Genomic DNA, 23106 nt, shown 5'->3' on the forward strand with positions numbered 1-23106 from the left:
GGCCTTGATGGTTTATGTATGACACTGTGGTGGAATTGTCTGACCATACTTGAACAGGCCTGTTCTGTACCAGAGGCAGGGCGAGAGATAGCGCAGTGAACACTGCCCTCCGTCCCAGAATGTTTATTTATTTTATTGGGAGGAGTGATTCCTCCTTGGTCCAGCGACCATGAAAAGAGAGTGTTGCTCCAACACCGCACCCCATCACCTCAGACTATTGTCCGCTGTCACTAGGACCCAGTTGGGGATACAGAAGGGACGGCCCCTGTTCAATTGCTGGTTCTGTAGCCACCAGGTCAGCGGCAGACGATCCTCCGGAGTCAAATTGATCATGTGAGATATGATCCGCTGAGGTAGGCCGTCCCACTTGGAAAGAATTAACCTTAGTAGAGGGCGGGAATGAAATTGAGCGTACTCTACCATGTCGAATGCCGACAGCATCAAGCCAAGTACTTGCATCGCCGATTGTATCGACACTCCGGGCTTTTTCTGGAGACAGAAACAGCCGCTGACTGTGTGTGTCCAAAAATGCCCCCAGGTGCACCATGCTCTGAGCTGGGACCAGTGAGGACTTCTTCCAATTGATAAGCCACCCGTGGACTTGCAGGAAGGTTACTGTCAGTTGCAGAAGACTGAGGAGGACATCGTGGGAGTTTGAGAGAATCAGCAGGTCGTCCAGATACGGCAGGACTCTGACCCCCTGGTGACGGAGATGGGCCGTCATCATGGCCATGACCTTGGTGAAGATCCGAGGAGCTGTGGCCAGTCCAAATGGCAGAGCCTGGAATTGATAGTGGAGGTTGCCAATAACAAACCGCAGAAACTGCTGATGCAACATGGCAATAGGTATATGCAAGCACGCATCCTGTATACCAAAGATAGAAACATAGAATTTGACGGCAGGTAAGAACCACTTGGCCCATCTAGTCTGCCCTTTTTTTTTTAACCATATTTTTAGCTCAATCCTTATTTGATCCTTATTTCTTTGTAAGGATATCCTTATGTCTATCCTATGCATGTTTAAATTGCTCTACTGTCTTAGCCTCTACCATCTCTGATGGGAGGCTATTCCACTTGTCCACTACCCTTTCTGTGAAGTAATTTTTCCGCAAATGTCCCCTGAACCTCCCCCCTCCAGTCTCAGTGCATGTCCTCGTGTCCTATTGCTGCTCTTCATTTGGAGAATGTTTCCCTCCTGGACTTTGTTAAAACCCTTGATATATTTGAAAGTTTCTATCATGTCCCCCCTTTCCCTTCTCTGCTCCAAACTACACATATTGAGATTTTTTAGTCTTTCTGGGTATGTATTGTGATGTAGGCCATGCATCATTTTAGTTGCCCTTCTCTGTACAGTCTCTAATGTATTAATATCCTTTTGAAGATATGGCCTCCAGAATTGAACACAGTATTCTAGATGAGGCCGTACCAATGACCTATACAGTGGCATTATTACTTCTTTCTTTCTGCTGCTGATTCCTCTCCCAATGCAACCAAGCATCTGACTAGCCTTCCTCATTGCTTTGTTACATTGCTTACCTGCCTTTAAGGCACCTGAAATAGTGACTCCTAGATCCCTTTCCTCCTCAGTAGTTTCCAGTATAGTGCCATTAATACTATATTTAGCCTTTGGATTTTTGAGACCCAAGTGCATAATTTTGCATTTTTTGGCATTAAACTGTAATTGCCACACTCTTGACCATTCCTCTAGTCTACCTAGATCCTCAATAATTTTTTTTACCCCACCTGATGTGTCTACCCTGTTGCATACCTTTGTGTCATCTGCAAAAAGGCATACTTTCCCTTTAACACCATTTGCAATGTCACCAATAAAGATACTAAAAAGCACTGGTCCAAGTACAGATTCCTGGGATACTCCACTGGTAACATTTCCCTCCTGTGAATGCACTCCATTTACCACAACTCTGTTTTCTATTCTGCAACCAAGATCTCATCCATTCAACAATCCTAGTATCCAATCCCAAGCTTCCAAGTTTATTTAGCAGACTGCAATGTGGAACAGTGTCAAAAGCCTTACTAAAGTCTAGATAAGCTATATCCACGGCTCCACCTTTATCCATCACTTTAGTCACACAGTTAAAAAAGTCAATAAGATTTGGTTGACATGATCTTCCACCAGTGAATCCATGCTGTTTGGGGTCCTGTAAATTACTGGATTTGAGATAATCTACAACACTTTCTTTTAAGAGGGTTTCCATCAATTTCCCTGCTACTGATGTAAGACTCACTGGTCTCTAGTTGTTTGCCTCTTCTTTGCTTCCACTTTTGTGCAGTGGGACTACGTTAGCTCTTTTCCAGTGCTCTGGAATTACTCTTGTAGCTAATGATTGGTTAAATAATTCTGTCAATGCTGCTACCAGCACCTCTTTGAGTTATTTTAGTATCCTTGGATGTATCCCATCTGGCCCCATAGATTTGTCCACTTTCAACTTTGAGAGTTCTGTTAGGACCATCTCCTCTGTAAATGTACTTGTTTAATTTTCCTGAATATCCCTGCAACTTAACTGTGGCCCCTTCTCCTCTCTTTCAGTAGTGAATACTGAGCAAAAATAATTATTAAGATGATCTGCTATTACATTGTCTCCCTCAACAAGACTCCCAGTCTCTGTCTTTAGTTTAATAATTCTGCCTTTTGTTTTTCTCCTTTCGCTTATATACCTAAAAAAAGTTTTGCCTCCTTTACCCACTGACTGGGCCATTTTCTCCTCAGCTTGTGCCTTTGCACATCTAATTACCTTCTTAGTCTCCTTCTGTTTAACAAGATATATATCTTTGTCTTCATTATATTGTGTCTTTTTATATTTCCTAAAAGCCATCTTTTTTTCTTTCACAATATTTGCTACTTCTTTCGCAAACCACACTGGCTTCCTTTTCCTTGTGTTTTTCCTAACGCTTTTGATACAAAGGTCAGTTGCCTTTAATATTGCACATTTTAATGTTTCCCACCTCTCCTGCACTGCTACCAAGTTCCTCCACTCTGCCAAAGAATTGCTTACACATTTTCCCATCCCTACAAAATCAGCCTTCCTAAAATCCAGCACCTTTGTTTCTGTAAGGGACGAGTCAGTCTCTGTCTTTATGCTGAACCATACTGCTTGATGATCACTGGATCCCAGGTTTTCACCCACTTTTACGTCCGATATTCTGTCTCCATTTGTAAGTATTAAGTCTAATATTGCGTCTTTCCGAGTAGGCTCTCTCACCAATTGGTGGAGGGATGCTCCCTGAAGGGAATTTAAAATGTCTCCACTTCCAATGGAACTAGCAACAGACACCTCCCAGTTTACATCCGGAAGATTAAAGTCTCCCATGATTATTACCTCTCCTTTTAATGCCATTTTAGTTATGTCCTGCAATAGGTTCTTGTCCAGTTCTTCTCCCTGTCCTGGTGGCCTGTATATCACGCCAATACGAATAAGCGACTTCTCTCCTGTTTCTATGGTCACCCAAAGGGCCTCAGTTTTTTCTTCAATACTTTCTATAAGGTAGTATTTATGCTTTTTTTTTTATATACATTTATATACATTGCTACCCCTCCTCCGATTTTTCCCTTTCTGACCTTCCTAAATAAAGTACATCCCAGTATAGCTATGTCCAAGTCATGATTTGCATTGCACCATGACTCTGTAATTGCCACAATATCTAGATCAGTGGTTCTCAAACTCGGTCCGCAGTGCATGCTTTGCAGGTAACCCAGCAAGTGCACAGGTGTATTAATTACTCACTGACCCATTTTAAAAGGTCCACAGGTGGAGCTAATTATTTCACTTGTGATTTTGTGAGGAGACCTGCAAAACATGCACCGAGGACCGAGTTTGAGAACCTGTGATCTAGATCATCCCTTGTCATTATTGCAGTTAGTTCTGGGATTTTATTTCCTTAGCTCCTAGCATTTGCCCACATAGCTTTTAGAGTCTTGTTTGTGCTTTTCCTGTTCCTTGCTATGTTCTTCTCTCTACCTATGTTTATTTGGTTTTGATCTGAATTATCTTCTGTTGCTGTGGATATGCTTCCTATTTCCTTTGCCTGCAGAAACAATACCTCTGTGTTGGGGGAGCAGATTGCTTTATTCCTATTTGGTTCACTGTTCCCCAGGTTCCATAGCCAGTACAATTGAGCGCAGTGTTTCCATACGGTACCTAGACACTCTCAGAAACTTGTTCAGAGATTTGAGGTTGAGTATAGGCCGGAAAGACCCATTGGGTTTCGGGACAAGAAACAGGGTCGAGTAATAACCTCTGCCTCTCTGGGACTGAGGTACCCGCACAACCACTCCTGTACTCAGGAGAGAACTGACAACCGATTGCAAAGCTTGCGCCTTTAATGGATCCAAAGAGAGAACCATGGTGCAAAACTGGTGAGGGGGACGTCTCTTGAAAGAGACAGCGTACCTGTGAGAGACAACTTCCAGCACCCATGTGTCTGAAGTTCTCTTTAACCAGACCTGGGCGAACTGTAGAAGTCGGCCTCCCACCCTGGGGTCCCCCAGGGGGAGACCCGCCCCGTCATGCAGCAGGCTTGTCTTGGGCTTTCCCTTGAGGTTGAAAGGAGTGAAAAGTGGTTATTTTCTGTGCAGCAGGATTAGTATTTGGGAGAAAAGCAGTCTTACCAGACGCTAATTCACACAAAATTTTATTCAGGTCTTCCCCAAAATGTCCCCACTAAAGGGGAGTACCTCCAAGGTCTTTTTGGAGTCTAGGTCCACCTTCCATGACCTCAACCACAGAATACGGCGAGCAAGGACAGACGTAGTTGAAGCCTTGGCTGCCAACACACCTGCCTCAGATGACGCCACCTGAATGTAATAGGTGGCGGTGGTAATGTGAGACAGGTATTGTATGACAGTGTCAGCTATATCCTCAAGCAGCTCTTCCTCCAATGTCGGAACCCACACTTCAATACCCTTTGCAGCCCAAGAGGCAGCAATAATGGGTCTATGCACAGCTCCTGTAAGGGAGTAAACAGATTTCAGGCATCCCTCCACACGCTTATCTGTCGGTTCCTTCAGTGAAGTGAAAGTGGTGACAGGCAGAGTGGACGACACCTTGAGGCGGATGACGTGAGAATCCACCGGTGGTGAATTTTCCCACCTAAATAACTCTGCAGGGAGAGGATAGCGAGCCAAGGTCTGTTTAGACAGAGGGAATTTCTTCCCTGGAGTAGATCAGGGTTCCCGTCTGACGTCCACTAAATATTCACAATGGGGTAACAGATTTTTAACCACCTTTTGCCATTTAAACATATCAGTTTTCTTAGCCACAGTAGTGGAATCCTCATCATCAGAGATTTGTAGGATTTGCTTAATAGCAACCACTAGGTCAGGGACATCAATCTGCAAGGGAGAATCCTCATCAGTAAGACTTGATTCAGTGTCTGACAGGATGAGACATCAGAGAGGTTTGTAGATTGTGAGGAGGAAGCAGCTCGCTTAGATAACCCAGCGATACAGGAGTGACCTGGGGTGGATATTTGTCTAACCAATAACTGATTTAAATGTTGCAGCTGGTTAGATAAATTCTCTGCCCAAGGCGGATTAACCATAGGGACAATGTGCGGCGGTAGTGGCACAGGTGGTCCCATAGGGGGCGTAAAGTGTTCAACTAGAGTACCCAGTAGGTTAGTGAATGCAACCCAGGGTGGCTCATGAGTAGTCACAGAAGCTGCGGACTGACTAGAGGATGTATGACACGTGGTACACCGACCATCATACAAAACTTCCCCCTCTGGTAAATCCTTGGAGCATACTCTGCATGCTGCAGGAGCTTCCACTGATTTACTGCTCTTTCTGTTAGACATTATAGAACAATGCAACACAGAGCGAATTAGGGGGTCATTCCGACCTGATCGCATGCTGCCGTTTTTCACAGCGGTGCGATCAGGTCTGTAGTGCGCTTGTACATGGGTCACAATGCACAGGCGCGTCGCTCCCTGGCGACAGAACTAACGAAGAAAGGGAGCGACAGAACTAACGAAGAAAGCGATCGCACTCGCGACCGCAAGAAGATTGACAGGAAGAGGCCGGCCGGAGGCGTCAACTGACCGTTTTCAGGGAGCTCCCCTATGCTGGTCATCCACCCTGGGTACTGTGAGCCTTATTAAATGGGGTGTTAGTACACCCGACCTGTACTCAGACACCCCGATGGTCTAGTGGGGTCCCTGCTCAGTGACAATGTCCACGCCAGCGCTGCGACCAGTCTCCCTAGGCAGTGGACGGAACGCGATTTACTGGCGGGTCCCGCCGAGGGACCCTCTTATCTTCTCCCCGTAGCAGCCACACGATCCAGTAGAGAAGTCTGCAAATGTGTGCCTAAGCCGGGACGGCTACGCCGCAAGTACCTGTGAACTAAGCCGCAGGAGTATTCAACACGGCTTGGGAGGTCATGGAGCTGCAGCGCTGAAGTGTCACCCTGACATACAGCGCTGACAGCCCTGAGAAGAAATCTTCTGTCAGTGCAGCCTTCCTGTTAGGTGACCTGCTACTGCAGGCACCAACTCGAAACTGAGCTCTCAGTGCCTGGAGGTGGGCTTATTGAGGAGGCCCCAATGAATCCTGGGACAGCCTAAAGCTTTAGCCTGTTAGTGCCTCTGGATCAAGATTCACTCTACACCCCCGATGTTTCCCTGTGGAAATTAATGTACCCTGCTGCTGAAAAAAAAAAACACCCCAATTATATATATATATATATATATATACATATACACACACATATATATATCTTCTATATATTAGCCCAGTTCTGTGACTTTGTGACTCATTTGCTAATGCTGGGCGGAGTCACAATGCTGGGCGGAGTCAGAGTCACAGATCTGGGCTAATAAGGAGGCATCTAGGTATGACCCCAGTCGTGTGATTGGCGGAGTGTCTGAAGAGGGGTTGTGATCCCTCGGGGCTGTTTGCCAATCACCTGTCGGTGGGGCGTGGCGGCAGTCAACTTGGCACTGTGTGATTGTCTGAAGGAGGAGGACGGGTAACGGGCCACAGCTGACTGACGTGGCGGCAGCCGGTGAGTCTGAGGTGGCGGCAGCAGAGGATGGATCCGCCCGTGAGGATGTGAGTGGGGAGCCGAGAGATGCGAGCGGGGAGCCGGCGCAGTCTGAGGCGGCAGCAGCAGCAGAGGACGGATCCGCCCAGGGAGGATGAGAGCGGGGAGCTAAGAGATGAGAACGGGGAGCCGGCGCCGAAGCAGGGAGACACAGAGACAAGCAAGTGACCCGCAGTACACAGTGGCTGCAGCACCTCCTCCCCTCCCCGGCCCACACTCTGTGTATATACCTGCTCTATGTACTCCCTCCATACACACATACATACCTGCTGTACACACATCTACACCCCCACACACATACCTGTCTACCCTATGTACCCCCTCCATTCACACATATATCTTCTGTACACTCATACCTACCAATGCCTGCCCTGTATACCCCACACTCATATACACCTGCCCTATGTACCCGCGCACATACCTACCTGCCCTATGCACCCACATACACATACCTACCTGACCTATGCTCTCCCTCCACACACACACACACACACACACACACACACACACACACACACCCATATACCGGCTGTGTAGGACTGGACGCCCCCTGTATATATCCCGGGTGAAGGCAGTTCTGTGGTCCCTGAACCCTGGCTGCCGGATGCCGCTCTCCCTGCTGACTCCTCTCCCAGCCCAGACGGCCTCTGCTCCGTGTGTTTCCCGCTCCAAACCGGCTGCATCCTCAGACTCTAGGTTGGGCGCCGGTGTAGGCCTCATGCCGGTCCCTGGCCTGACCCAGTGACAGCTCCGGCGCCACCTGCCTGCGGGGCTGAGGAGGAGAAGCTTCGGCCAGCGGGATGGAGAGAGGCGAGCTGGCCAGGGAAGGTGAGGGACCCGCGGCGGGAAGGTGAGGGACCCGCGGGAAGTCTCTCCCGATACCCAGACCCCATTATACATACCCCATCCCCATTATATAAACCCCCCCAGTGTACCTATCCCATTATATAATCCCCCCCCACAGTGTACCCATGCCCATTATATATACCCCCCAATGTGTACCCATCACCATTATATATACCCCCCAACGTGTACCCATCGCCATTATATATATACCCCCCAACGTGTACCCATCCCCATTATATATAGCACCACCCCATCATATATACCCCATTATATTCCCACACCCATGGCACCGCCGCATCCAGCTCTTCCTCCACCCGCAGCGCCCCCAGACCCTCTCCCCCATCCACGGCACCCCTACACCCGCCCCTCCCCCACCTGCGGCACCTACGGACCCCCTACCCCACCCGCGAAACCCCCCCTTCCCCACCCGCAGTGCCTCCGGAACCCCTCCCCCATCTGCGACAGCTGCACCTGCCCCTCCCCTAACCGCAGAGCATCTGGACCGCTCCCCCATCTGCGGCCCCCTCCCCATCGCAAGGGGCTTCGCCCCCTTCACCATTTGATGCCCTTTCGTCGTGCAATTGTAATTCTCTATATAATACAAATCTTGAACGCCGAAAAGGCGTTCAGGGGTTAAAGGGGCGTAGCCCCTTGCGATGGTGTGAAGAGCGCCCGTAGGGCGCGATGAATCACCTAGTATATATATATATATATATATATATATATATATATATACACACACACACACACACACACACACACACACACACACACACACACACACACACAGTCATACATTTGTGGGCATTGCAATAATTAATTCACAATAATTCAGTCAGTTGCTTCCCTGCATTTGTGAGTGTGTGATAAAAGTAGCAATGGGCTATTTATCTATCGCCTATGTGTAAATATTGTGAGACTGTCTATGTTTTTTTTAGACTAGTAGCTGCAGTTGGAACTAGCAGAACATTGCCGAATTTGCTTTTGGACATTTAAAACTACTGGAATCAGGGTGGAAATTTTAGTACTAAAAATGTGCATAAATATTGTAAAATGTATAAAATAAAATAAAAATTGTATAATAATAAATTAAAAATGCATAATGGCAACAATATTTTTAAATTATGGTGAATGACATGGCAATGGTGCAACACACTGGTAAATTGTATACTCAACTATAGAAGACTTATACACAAACTGCATATACCAACACATTTTACAGATAAGCACGTCATGAAAGTGTTACAGAGAAGTATGCAACATTTAGGTCACAAGCTGCACCTTTAACAGCTGCTCGTTCTTTGCTTTTGTTGTGAAGTATATAGTTTGTTTCTCGTCAGACATATTCTTTACAATGCCTTCAGCTGCTCGTTTCTCATGTTCAATGTCCTCTTCCACACCTCGTATAAGATCTTCTTTTCTGTAGTACAATGAGACAACTGTAAGGATACAAGCTGATAAAGAGTGAACATTATAGAAACATGTGTACTAGGAAGATAACAGCCATGCAGCCTTGTATAAACTACAGTCAAAACCTGCAAGCTGTTGTGATTACCTTAAAATGATTGAGACTGATTGCACCATTTACAGAAACGGGGGTGACAACATTTTAAAAGGATCTTTATAGTAGAACTCGGTGGCCACAAATCTACTAATTATCTTTCCAGCCAGCCAACTAGTAGACATAAGTCCATCTCCAGCACATCTATAGCCCCATTGCCCAAACCAATGTTATCTCAGGTCAGGTTTCTACCGTGCAGCATAATGGGAATATAACTCACTGTACATTCTGGTGACAGACAGTTTAAATGTCATTGGTTTTTACTGACTGACTCACAGTTATTTGATCATCTCACGGAGAAGATTCAGGGGGTGAATGCAAATCAGGTTGCTGCTGCAGCTTCGTACGTGGCAGATCTGAAAACATATGCAAATGTCGCAGGAACCATCTTTTGTAATGAGAAGCCCAATGTGGCTTCTCAGAGCCGCCACTTGCGTACGAAGACACAGTATTGGGTGAACAGAGGTTACTCCACTCTGGGCAAACTCAGAATGTTCATCGCAACTAAGCTGCCAGAGTCAGTGACACTGAATCTGAAGATGCAGTCGCTAGTTGTGACACGCCCCCAAAATGATTGTGACAAGCTTGTATATTATTTGCTATTCCTGTTACATCCCCCAAACGGTCCCTATCTGTCAAATAGTGTCTAAATCCACACTTCGACCGAGATTGTAGGATACTCAAAGCACATGCACAGTGCTGATGCATGCGCGGTAGTCAAAACGTCGTCCATTTACAAAAATAGAGAAATTGTGTACAGCTCTGAATCATGACCCTATGGTCAGATTTGAACACTGTGGGGGCAACTCAAATGTTCTGCGCATCCCCTGCTGGGAGTCTATTAAAATGGACATCTATCAGAGCAATTCAATTGTTGCTCTGATCAGACGCTCATCATTAGCCACAACAGTCAGATTTTTTCTGGCAGCTTCCAGAAGTGCGAGAAAAACAATGTGTGAAAATCTGCAGTTTGGGCGCCCAAACCAGGAATTTAAATGTCCAATCATGATCTTTAGATCAAAGCGGCTAAACTCGGAGATGTCAGGAGAGTTAACTACTAATGGGCGCAATTGGATTGCTCTGATAGATGCCCAATCATATAGATGCCCTGGAGGGCGTGCACAGAACATTTGATTCGCCCCAATTAGTCTTGTGTGGTCTGACTATGGCATAGGTGTATTTTACATTGGTTTCTGAATGGAACAGTTGGGTCTTTAATATGTGATCAGAATGACACATTTGGATAAAACGGACATCTAGAGAGAAGTGGTGGTGGAGTCTGCAAAAAGGGTGATTTCCAGTCTTGTTAAAATCCTTAATAACAATTCAAAGTAGGGGCTTCATTACTCCTTGTAATAACAAAAGTTTACCTAACAAACACCAAAGTGAAGACATTAGAACTCAAATACATAAATATACGTATATACAGTATATACATCATTCATCGGATTGTGAAGACACAAAATACATGACAAATTCGATTGCATGTCCAACCAAAAACAGTCATGCATATTAAATACAGTCACGCATATTGCGCTTTACAGCAGACGCAGGACCATGTGTCTAAACAGTGGTTTGCAGGCAAATGATTGGGTAAGTTAGTGGGCAAGATGAATGAGTGGCCTGGCCAAGCTAGCCCAGTGTGGTGGTATAAATATATATTTCTCTTACGTCCTAGAGGATGCTGGGGACTCCGTAAGGACCATGGGGTATAGACGGGCTCCGCAGGAGATAGGGCACCTAAAAAGAACTTTGACTATGGGTGTGCACTGGCTCCTCCCTCTATGCCCCTCCTCCAGACCTCAGTTAGATTCTGTGCCCAGAGGAGAAAGGGTACACTGCAGAGAGCTCTCCAGAGTTTTCTGTTTTAAAAGAATTTTGTTAGGTTTTTTTTTTTCAGGGAGTCCTGTTGGCAACAGGCTCCCTGCATCGTGGGACTGAGGAGAGAGAAGCAGGGCTGGCTTTACGGTTGGGCTCTGTTTCTAGGCTACTGGATACCATTAGCTCCAGAGGGTGTCGGAACACAGGTCTCACCTGGGGTTCATCCCGGAGCCGCGCCGCCGTCCTCCTCACAGATGCCGAAGATAGAAGCCGGGTGAGTATGAGAAGGCAGAAGACATCAGGCGGCAGAAGACATCAGATCTTCATGAGGTAAGGCGCGCAGCGGTAAGCTGCGCGCCATTGCTCCCACTACACACACACAGAGCAGCACTGAAGGGTGCAGGGCGCTGGGGAGGGGGGGGGGGGGAAACCCCGGGAAGCAATATTCCTCACTTCTGGGCATGTTAAGATGGATTAGGCTGCGGAGGCAGTAAATCCAAGAATCCCCCGCCATTTTAATAAAAAAAGCACTGGGACCGAAGCCTGCCGTCGGGTGGGCGGGGCTTGATCCTCAGCACTAACCAGCGCCATTTTCTCCACAGAGGCTGCATGCTGAACGCTGGCTCCCTGGTCTCTCCCCTGCTGAACTTCACAGGCTGGAAAATAGAGGAGGGGGGCACATTGGCGACGCAGTGAGTGGGAATTGGAATATTATTATATAAAAAAAAGCGCTGTCTGGTCATATTTTTCCACAGTGTTATTAAGCGCTGGGTGTGTGCTGGCATACTCTCTCTCTGTCTCTCCTAAGGGCCTGGTTGGGGTTTTGTCCCCTTGAGGTTAATCCCTGTGTGTGTGGGGTGTCGGTACGTGGTGTCGACATGTCTGAAGCGGAAGGCTTCTCCAAGGAGGAGGTGGAGCAAATGAGTGGTGTGTCCCCGTCGGTTGTGCCGACTCCGGAATGGATGGACATGTGGCATATGTTGAATGCAAGTGTGGCATCTTTACATAAAAGGCTTGATAAGGCTGACTTAGGGGGGACATCAGGGGGTCAATCCTCGGATTGGACCGACTCACAGGGCCCGTCGGGATCTCAAAAGCGTCCCTTAACACAAGACACTACTACCGACACGGATTCTGATTCCAGTGTTGACTATGACGAAGTAAAATTGCACCCTAGGGAGACTAAAAACATTCAGTGTATGATTGTGGCAATAAGGGATGTGTTGCATATTGAGGATGAACCCTCGGTCCCCGACACAAGGGTACACATGTTTAAGGAAAAGAAACAGATTATTAATTTTCCACATCTCATGAATTAAATGATTTCTTTGGAAAAGCTTGGGAGACTCCGGAAAAGAGACCGCAGATCCCCAAAAGAATTTATATGGCATACCCCTTCCCTAAGCAGGACAGGGAGACTTGGGAATCACCCCCCACTGTGGACAAGGCCCTGACGCGCTTGTCCAAGAAAGTGGCGCTACCGTCTCCTGACACAGCGGCCCTTAAGGACCCTGCAGATCGCAGGCAAGAAACTACCTTAAAGTGTATTTATTCTCATACGGGTGCTGTGCTAAGACCGACAATTGCGTCGGCATGGGTGTGTAGTGCACTTGCAGCTTGGACAGATGAGCTGACAGATCAATTTGATAATATGGATAAGGATACTATATTCTTAACTCTAGCCCATATTATAGACGCAGTCTTATTTATGAGGGATGCTCAAAGGGACATTGGACTGCTAGCTTCTAGGGCCAATGCCATGTCTATCGCGGCGAGAAGATCCTTATGGACTCGCCAATGGACGGGTGATGCGGATTCCAAAAAACATATGGAAGTACTACCCTATAAGGGTGAGGTATTGTTTGGGGATGTGCTGACGGACCTGGTTTCCACAGCTACAGCAGGTAAATCAAATTTTTTACCATATATTCCCCAACAGCAAAAGAAAGTAACACCCTATCAGATGCAGTCCTTTCGGTCGCACAAGTCCAGAAGAGGTCGGGGATCCTCTTTCCTCGCCAGAGGTAAGGGCAGAGGCAAAAGAGCACCTGCTTCAGCAGGTGCCCAGGACCAAAAGTCCTCCCCGGCTGCTCCAAAACCCACTGCATGACGCTGGGGCTCCCCTGAGGGAGTCCGCACCGGTGGGGGCACGTCTTCGACTTTTCAGTCAGACCTGGGTCAGATCAGACCTGAATCCCTGGGTGTTGGAAATAGTTTCCCAGGGGTACAAACTGGAATTCAAGGAGGTGCCCCCGCGCCGATTTTTGAAATCGGCCCTACCAGCTTCCACATCGGAAAGGGATGTAGTGTTAGCTGCAATTCAAACGCTGTCTATACAGCAAGTGATAATCAAGGTTCCCCTGCACCAGCATGGAAGAGGTTACTACTCAACCCTATTTGTGGTCCCGAAACCGGACGGTTCGGTCAGACCTATTTTGAATCTGAAATCCCTAAACCTGTACATAAAAAGATTCAAATTCAAAATGGAATCACTCAGAGCGATAATAGCCAACATGGAGGAGGGGGAGTTTATGGTGTCTCTGGACATAAAGGATGCGTACCTGCATGTCCCCATATATGCCCCCCATCAGGAATATCTGAGATTCGCTGTACAGGATTGTCATTACCAATTTCAGACATTGCCGTTTGGACTTTCCACGGCCCCGAGGATTTTCACCAAGATAATGGCGGAAATGATGGTGGTCCTGCGCAAGCATGGAGTCACAATTATCCCATACTTGGATGATCTCCTGATAAAAGCGAGATCACGGGAGAAATTGCTGAGCAGTGTGGCGCTCTCTCTGAGAGTGCTCCAGCAACACGGTTGGATTTTAAATCTACCGAAGTCACAGTTGATTCCGACAACTCGACTACCGTTCCTAGGTATGATACTGGATACGGAACAAATGAAGGTCTTCCTCCCAATAGAGAAAGCCCAGGACATCCAGAACATGGTCAGAGACCTGCTAAAACCGAAAAGGGTGTCAGTTCACCAATGCACTCGAGTTCTGGGAAAAATGGTGGCGGCCTACGAGGCCATTCCCTTCGGAAGGTTCCATGCAAGGACTTTTCAATGGGACCTTCTGGACAAGTGGTCCGGGTCCCATCTGCACTTACATCGGAAAATAACTCTGTCCCCAGGGGCCAGAGTGTCTCTCCTGTGGTGGTTGCAAAGTGCTCACCTGCTGGAGGGTCGCCGGTTCGGAATTCAGGACTGGATCCTGGTAACCACGGACGCGAGCCTCCGAGGATGGGGAGCAGTCACCCAAGGAAGAAATTTTCAGGGACTATGGTCAGACCAGGAGTCCTGTCTACACATCAATGTGTTGGAACTCAGGGCCATTTACAACGGCCTTCGACAAGCGGAGAGTCTTCTTCGAAACCTACCGGTTCTGATTCAATCAGACAATGTCACAGCAGTGGCTCATGTGAACCGCCAAGGCGGGACAAGAAGCAGAGTCGCGATGGCGGAAGCTACCAGGATTCTTCGCTGGGCGGAAAATCATGTAAGCGCTCTGTCGGCTGTCTTCATTCCGGGAGTGGACAACTGGGAAGCAGACTTCCTCAGCAGACACGATCTCCATCCAGGAGAGTGGGGACTTCATCAAGAAGTCTTTGCAGACATAACACGTCTTTGGGGAACTCCTTAACTAGACATGATGGCGTCACGCCTCAACAAAAAGCTTCGGAGGTATTGTGCCAGGTCTCGGGACCCTCAGGCAGTGGCAGTAGACGCTCTGATAACACCGTGGGTGTTCAAATCGGTCTACGTGTTTCCTCCTCTTCCTCTCATCACAAAGGTGTTGAGGATCATAAGACACAGAAGAGTACAGATGATACTCGTTGTCCCAGACTGGCCTCGAAGGGCCTGGTACTCAGATCTACAAGAGATGCTCACAGGAGATCCCTGGCCTCTTCCTCTGAGGGAAGACCTGTTGCAACAGGGGCCCTGTGTATTTCAGGACTAACCGCGGTTACGTTTGACGGCATGACGGTTGAACGCAGAATCCTAGCGAAAAAGGGGATTCCGGAAGAGGTCATCCCTACGTTAATAAAGGCTAGGAAGGAGGTGACGGTTAAGCATTATTACCGTATCTGGCGAAAGTATGTGTCTTGGTGTGAGACCAAGAATGCACCTACGGAAGATTTTCATCTGGGTCGTTTTCTCCACTTCCTACAGACAGGAGTAGATATGGGCCTGAAATTAGGCTCTGTTAAGGTTCAGATTTTGGCCCTCTCGATTTTCTTTCAGAAGGAATTGGCTTCTCTTCCAGAAGTCCAGACGTTTGTAAAGGGAGTGCTACACATCCAGCCTCCTTTTGTGCCTCCAGTGGCACCGTGGGACCTCAACGTGGTGTTGCAGTTCCTAAAATCACACTGGTTTGAACCCCTTAACAAGGTTGAGTTGAAATTTCTTACTTGGAAGGTGGTCATGTTGTTGGCCTTGGCATCAGCAAGGCAAGTATCAGAATTGGTGGCTTTGTCACACAAAAGCCCCTACTTGATTTTTCATGTGGATAGAGCTGAATTGAGGACACGTCCGCAATTTTTGCCTAAGGTGGTTTCTTCATTCCTTGTGAATCAACCTATTGTAGTGCCTGTGGTTACAAGTGACCTGGAGGATTCAAGATCCCTGGACGTAGTCAGGGCCTTAAAGATTTATGTAGAAGGGACGGCTAGAATTAGGAAAACAGAGGCTCTGTTTGTCCTGTATGCGGCCAATAAGATTGGCCACCTGCTTCGAAGCAGACTATTGCTCGCTGGATCTGTAATACGATTCAGCAGGCTCACTCTACGGCTGGATTGCCGGTACCAAATTCGGTTAAGGCCCATTCCACTAGGAAGGTGGGCTCTTCTTGGGCGGCTGCTCCCCGAGGCGTCTCGGCATTACAACTTTGCCGAGCGGCGACTTGGTCGGGGTCAAACACTTTTGCTAAATTCTACAAGTTTGATACCCTGGCTGATGAGGACCTAGCGTTTGCTCAGTCGGTGCTGCAGAGTCATACGCACTCTCCCGCCCGATTGGATGCTTTGGTATAAACCCCATGGTCCTTACGGAGTCCCCAGCATCCTCTAGGACGTAAGAGAAAATAAGATTTTAAACCTACCGGTAAATCTATTTCTCCTAGTCCGTAGAGGATGCTGAGCGCCCGTCCCAGTGCGGAAACTCTGCAAGACTTGTATATAGTTGTTGCTTACATAAGGGTTATGTTACAGTTGAAATCGGTCTTGGACCGTTACTGTTGTTGTTCATACGGTTAACTGGTTATGTATGATCCAGGTTACATGGTATGATTGGTGTGGGCTGGTATGAATCTTGCCCTTGGATTTCTAAATCCTGCCTTGTATTGTCCATCTCCTCTGGGCACAGTTCTCTAACTGAGGTCTGGAGGAGGGGCATAGAGGGAGGAGCCAGTGCACACCCATAGTCAAAGTTCTTTTTAGGTGCCCTATCTCCTGCGGAGCCCGTCTATACCACATGGTCCTTACGGAGTCCCCAGCATCCTCTACGGACTAGGAGACAGGGCCGAAACTAGGGGGGGGCTAGGGGGGCAGGCGACCTGGGCGCCAGATTGGAGGGGGCGCCGAGACCCCCTAACACCCGCCGCGGCACTTACTTTTAAACCCCCTTCTCCCGAGTGCCCAGCTCGGGGGGCGGGGTTTCGCGGAATGACGCGATTGCGTCGTGACGTCACGGCGCAAACGCGTCATTCCGCGAAACCCCGCCGGAGGAGTGAGAAGGGGGAGCCCGGAGCCGCGCAGACGAGGAGGGAGAGGCGGCTGAAGAGCGGCGAGAACCGCTTCAAATGTAAGTCAGCCCCTCTCCCTTCCTCTCTCTCTCTCTCTCTCTCTCCCTCCACCACCTGCCGCAATGTGTAAAATAGGGACCTGTGCCTGCCGCTATGTGTAAAATGGGGACCTGTGCCTGCCGCTATGTGTAAAATGGGGACCTGTGCCTGCCGCTATGTGTAAAATGGGGACACTTGCCAGCGTACTGTGTAAAATGGGGACCTGTGCCTGCCGCTATGTGTAAAATGGGGACACTTGCCAGCGTACTGTGTAAAATGGGGACCTGTGCCTGCCGCTATGTGTAAAATGGGGACACTTGCCAGCGTACTGTGTAAAATGGGGACCTGTGCCTGCCGCTATGTGTAAAATGGGGACACTTGCCAGCGTACTGTGTAAAATGGGGACCTGTGCCTGCCGCAATGTGTAAAATGGGGACACTTTTTCCTGCCGCAATGTGTAAAATGGGGACACTTTTTCCTGCCGCAATGTGTAAAATGGGGACACCTGTCTGCCGCAATGTGTAAAATGGGGAATGGGGACATTTGCCTGTCGTACTGTGTAAAATGGGGACACTTTTTCCTGGATATGAAATTTATGTTAGAAAAGGCAGTTTTTCAGGTAAAAAAGTTCTGAAAGAGATATATATATATATATACAGTATATATATATATATATATATATATAAATAATATTTTTATTCATTTATTTTTTATTTTTTTTATTTTATTTTATTATTTTTATTTATGTATTGTAAAATATTTATTTATTTTTTTGCGGGGGGGGGGGGGGGGGGTGTCAAATGACTACCTTGCCCCGGGTGACAAAAATCCTAGTTTCGGCCCTGTAGGGGAAATAGATTTACCGGTAGGTTTAAAATCTTATTTTCCATTGGGTGATTCTGAAAAATGCCTCCTGGATGTTTCCCATCTTAACACTGTCTCTAGATTGTTGCTAATGAAAGAAGTAACCAAAAAACAATTTTACTAAATAACAGCTACATTCAGTTAATGAGATGGCCTGAACTCTGGCTCCTCCCAGCCGTGGTGTCATTACCTGAACGTTCCATCATCTACTGAGAATGCCAGAGACTGAAAATATTCAGAAATTATAAAAGATCTGCTGCTAACATCTTAGTGCCATATATCACAGGACACCTTCAGAGGGCTTTGTGGAGTCCATGTCTCCATGAGTCAGTGCTGTTTTGGCAGCATGAGGGGATCCCATACAATATTGGCCAGGTGGTTTTAATGCTATGGAGGATTGGGGCGTATAAATAAGAATTTACTCACCGGTAATTCTATTTCTCGTAGTCCGTAGTGGATGCTGGGAACTCCGTAAGGACCATGGGGAATAGCGGGCTCCGAAGGAGGCTGGGCACTCTAGAAAGATCTTAGACCACCTGGTGTGCACTGGCTCCTCCCACCATGACCCTCCTCCAAGCCTCAGTTAGGTACTGTGCCCGGACGAGCGTACACAATAAGGAAGGATTTTGAATCCCGGGTAAGACTCATACCAGCCACACCAATCACACCGTACAACTCGTGATATGAAACACAGTTAACAGTATGAAACAATAGAGCCTCTCAACAGATGGCTCAACAATAACCCGATTTAGTTAACAATAACTATGTACAAGTATTGCAGATAAACCGCACTTGGGATGGGCGCCCAGCATCCACTACGGACTACGAGAAATAGAATTACCGGTGAGTAAATTCTTATTTTCTCTAACGTCCTAGTGGATGCTGGGAACTCCGTAAGGACCATGGGGATTATACCAAAGCTCCCAAACGGGCGGGAGAGTGCGGATGACTCTGCAGCACTGAATGAGAGAACTCCAGGTCCTCCTCAGCCAGGGTATCAAATTTGTAGAATTTTGCAAACGTGTTTGCCCCTGACCAAGTAGCTGCTCGGCAAAGTTGTAAAGCCGAGACCCCTCGGGCAGCCGCCCAAGATGAGCCCACCTTCCTTGTGGAATGGGCATTGACAGATTTTGGCTGTGGCAGGCCTGCCACAGTATGTGCAAACTGAATTGTACTACAAATCCAACGAGCAATAGTCTGCTTAGAAGCAGGAGCACCCAGCTTGTTAGGTGCATATAGGATAAACAGCGAGTCAGATTTTCTGACTCTAGCCGTTCTGGAAACATATATTTTCAGTGCCCTGACAACGTCTAGCAACTTGGAGTCCTCCAAGTCCCTAGTAGCCTAGGCACCACAATAGGCTGGTTCAGGTGAAACGCTGACACCACCTTTGGGAGAAACTGGGGACGAGTCCTCAATTCTGCCCTATCCATATGGAAAATCAAATAAGGGCTTTTACAAGACAAAGCCGCCAACTTTGATACTCGCCTGGCAGAAGCCAAGGCCAATAACATAACCACCTTCCACGTGAGATATTTCAGATCCACGGTTTTTAGTGGTTCAAACCAATGTGATTTTAAGAAACTCAACACCACGTTGAGATCCCAAGGTGCCACAGGAGGCACAAACGGGGGCTGACTCTGCAGCACTCCTTTTATAAATGTCTGAACTTCAGGTACTGAAGCTAGTTCTTTTTGAAAGAAAATCGACAGAGCCGAGATCTGTACCTTAATGGAACCCAATTTAAGGCCCATAGTCACTCCTGCTTGCAGGAAATGCAGAAATCGACCTAGTTGAAATTCCTCTGTTGGGGCCCTTTTGGCCTCACACCATGCAACATATTTTCGCCATATGCGGTGATAATGAGTTGCTGTAACCTCTTTCCTGGCTTTAGTAAGCGTAGGAATGACTTCCTCCGGAATGCCCTTTTCCTTCAGGATCCGGCGTTCAACCGCCATGCCGACAAACGCAGCCGCGGTAAGTCTTGGAACAGACAGGGCCCCTGCTGCCGCAGGTCCTGTCTGAGTGGCAGAGGCCATGGGTCCTCTGATATAAATTCTTGAAGTTCTGGGTACCAAGCTCTTCTTGGCCATCCACGAGTATCGTTCTTACTCCTCGCCTTCTTATTATTCTCAGTACCTTTGGTATGAGAGGCAGAGGGGAGAACACATAAACCGACTGGTACACCCACGGTGTTACCAGAGCGTCCATAGCTATCGCCTGAGGGTCCCTTGACCCGGTGCAATATCTTTTATAGCTTTTTGTTGAGGCGGGACGCCATCATGTCCACCTGTGGCCTTTCCCAATGGTGTACAATCCTATTGGAAGACTTCTGGAGGAAGTCCCCTTTCTCCCGGGTGGAGGTCGTGTCTGTTGAGAAGATCTGCTTCCCAGTTGTCCACTCCGGGAATGAACACTGCTGACAGTGCTAACACATGATTTTCCGCCTATCGGAGAATTCTTGTGGCTTCTGCCATCGCCATCCTGCTTCTTGTGCCGCCCTGTTGGTTTACATGGGCGACTGCCGTGATGTTGTCTGATTGGATCAGTACCGGCTGGTTTTGAAGCAGAGGCCTTGCCGGCCTCAGGGCATTGTAAATGGCCCTCAGGTCCAGAATATTTATGTGTAGGGAAATAACCTGACTTGACCAAAGTCCCTGGAAATTTCTTCCCTGTGTGACTGCCTCCCAGCCTCAAAGGCTGGAATCCATGGTCACTAGGACCTAGTCCTGTATGCCGAACCTGCGGCCCTCTTGAAGATGGGCACTCTGCAGCCACCACAGTAGAGATACCCTGGTCCTTGGAGACAGGGTTATCAGCCTATGCATCGGAAGATGCGATCCGGACCACTTGTCCAACAGGTCCCTCTGAAAAGTTCTTGTATGGAACCTGCAATGATGCACCGCTACCTATTTTGGCTTCAGGAGGTCTCTGACTAGAGATGACAACTCCTTGGCTTTCTCCTCCGGGAGAAACACTATTTCTGGTTTATGTCCAGAACCATCCCCAGGAACAGTAGACGTGTCATAGGAACCAGCTGTGACTTTGGACTGTTTAGAACCCAACCATGCTGTTGTAGCACTTTCCAAAATAGTGCTACCCCGACTACCAACTGCTCCTTGGACCTCGCCCTTATAACGAGATTGTCCAAGTACGGGATAATTACAACTCCCTTTTTTTGAAGGAGTATCAACATTTCGGCCATTACCTTGATAAAACACCCTCGGTGCCATGTACAGTCCAAACGGCAGTGTCTGGACTTGGTAATGGTAATCCTGTACCACAAATCTGAGGTACTCCTGGCGAGGATGGTAAATGGGGACATGCAGGTAAGCATCCTTGATGTCCCAGGATACCATGTAATCCCCCTCGTCCAGGCTTGGAATAACCGCCCTGAGCGATTCCATCTTGAACTTGAATTTTTGTGTTCAAGGATTTTAAATATAAAATGGGTCACACCGAACCATGCGGTTTCGGTACCCCAACCCGTGTGGAATAGTAACCCCGTCCTTGTTGAAGTAGGGGCACCTTGAGTATTACCTGCTGGGAATACCGCTTATTAATTGCCTCTAGCACAGCCTCCCTGCCTGAGGGAGTTGTCAGCAAGGCATATTTTAGGAAACGGCTGGGGGGAGACATCTCGAATTCCAGCTTGTACCCCTGAAATACTACTTGAAAGAAACAGGGATCCACCTGTGAGCGAGCCCACTAATTGCTGAAATTTTTGAGACGGCCCCCCACCGTACCTGGCTACACCTGTGGAGCACCCGCGTCATGGTGTGGCCTCACAGGAGGCGGGGGAAGAATCTTGATTCTGGGAACAGGCTGACTGGTGCAGCTTTTTTCCCTCTACCCTTGTCTCTGTACAGAAAAGAAGCGCCATTTGTTTCTGAAGCCGAAAGGACTGTACCTTTGTCTGTGAGGAAACCTGAGGTAAAATTATTTCTTCCCAGAAGTTGCTGTGGATACGAGGTCCCAGAGACCATCCCCAAATAATTCCTCACCCTTATAAGGCTCTCTATGCGCTTTTTAAGTCAGCATCACCTGTCCAGTGACAGGTCTCTAATACCCTCCTGACAGAATGGACATTACATTTATTTTGGATGCCAGCCGGCAAAATATCCCTCTGTGCATCCCCCATATATAAGACGACGTCTTTAATATGTTTTTATGTTTGCCAACTAGTATCCCTGTTTGACAGGGTCACCGACCACGCTGCAGCAGCACTATCTGCAGCTCTCAGTCTAGTACCTGAGTGTGTAAATACAGACTTCAGGATAGCCTCCTGTTTTTTATCAACAGGTACCTATTAAAGTGGCCGTATCCTAAGACGGCAGTGCCACCTTTTTTGACAAACGTGTGAGCGCCTTATCCACCCTAGGGGATATCTCCCAGCGTAACTTATCCACCTGGCGGGAAAGGGTACGCCATCAGTAACTTTTTATAAATTACCAGTTTCTTAACGGGGGAACCCACGCTTTCACACACTTCATTTATTCATCTGATGGGGGAACAAAACACTGCCTGTTTTTTCTCCCCAAACCTAAAACCCATTTTTAGAGGTGCTTGGGTTAAAGTCAGAAATGTATAACACATTTTTTATTGCCGGGATCATGTCACGGATGTTCCTAGTGGATTGTGTATATGTCTCCACCTTGTCGACACTGGAGTCAGACTCCGTGTCGACATCTGTGTCTGCCATCTGAGAGAGCGGGCGTTTTTGAGCCCCTGATGGCCTTTGAGACGCCTGGGCAGGCGCGGGCTGCGAAGCCGGCTGTCCCACAGCTGTTACGTCATCCACCCTTTTATGTAAGGAGTTGACACTGTCGGTTAATACCTTTCACCTATCCATCCACTCTGGTGTCGGCCCCACAGGGGGCGACATCACATATATCGGCCTCTGTTCTGTCACCATATAAGCCTCCTCATTCAACATGTCGACACAGCCGTACCGACACACCGCAGACACACAGGGAATGCTCTAAACGAGGACAGGACCCACAAAAGCCCTTTGGGGGGACAGAGTAAGAGTATGCCAGCACACACCAGAGCGCTATATATATATATACAGGGACTAACTGAGTTATGTCCCTAATAGCTGCTTTTTATATAATATACTGTATACAGTGCCAATTTTAATGCCCCCCCTCTCTTTTCCCTCTTA

General features: G+C 47.8%; 1 protein-coding gene across 2 annotated transcripts in view; it reads right to left on the bottom strand.

Moving 5' to 3' along the window:
• Nucleotides 1-23106, bottom strand: part of IFT74 (intraflagellar transport 74) — a 386790-nt gene that overhangs the window by 117168 nt on the left and 246516 nt on the right. For both annotated transcript variants that reach the window (XM_063914103.1, XM_063914102.1), the window contains exon 9: nt 9189-9327. In XM_063914103.1, the coding sequence (XP_063770173.1) occupies nt 9189-9327 (139 nt within the window). The remainder of the gene's footprint in view (nt 1-9188; nt 9328-23106) is intronic.

This window comes from Pseudophryne corroboree, chromosome 1, assembly GCF_028390025.1.
Source record: "Pseudophryne corroboree isolate aPseCor3 chromosome 1, aPseCor3.hap2, whole genome shotgun sequence".
Taxonomy (NCBI): domain Eukaryota; kingdom Metazoa; phylum Chordata; class Amphibia; order Anura; family Myobatrachidae; genus Pseudophryne; species Pseudophryne corroboree.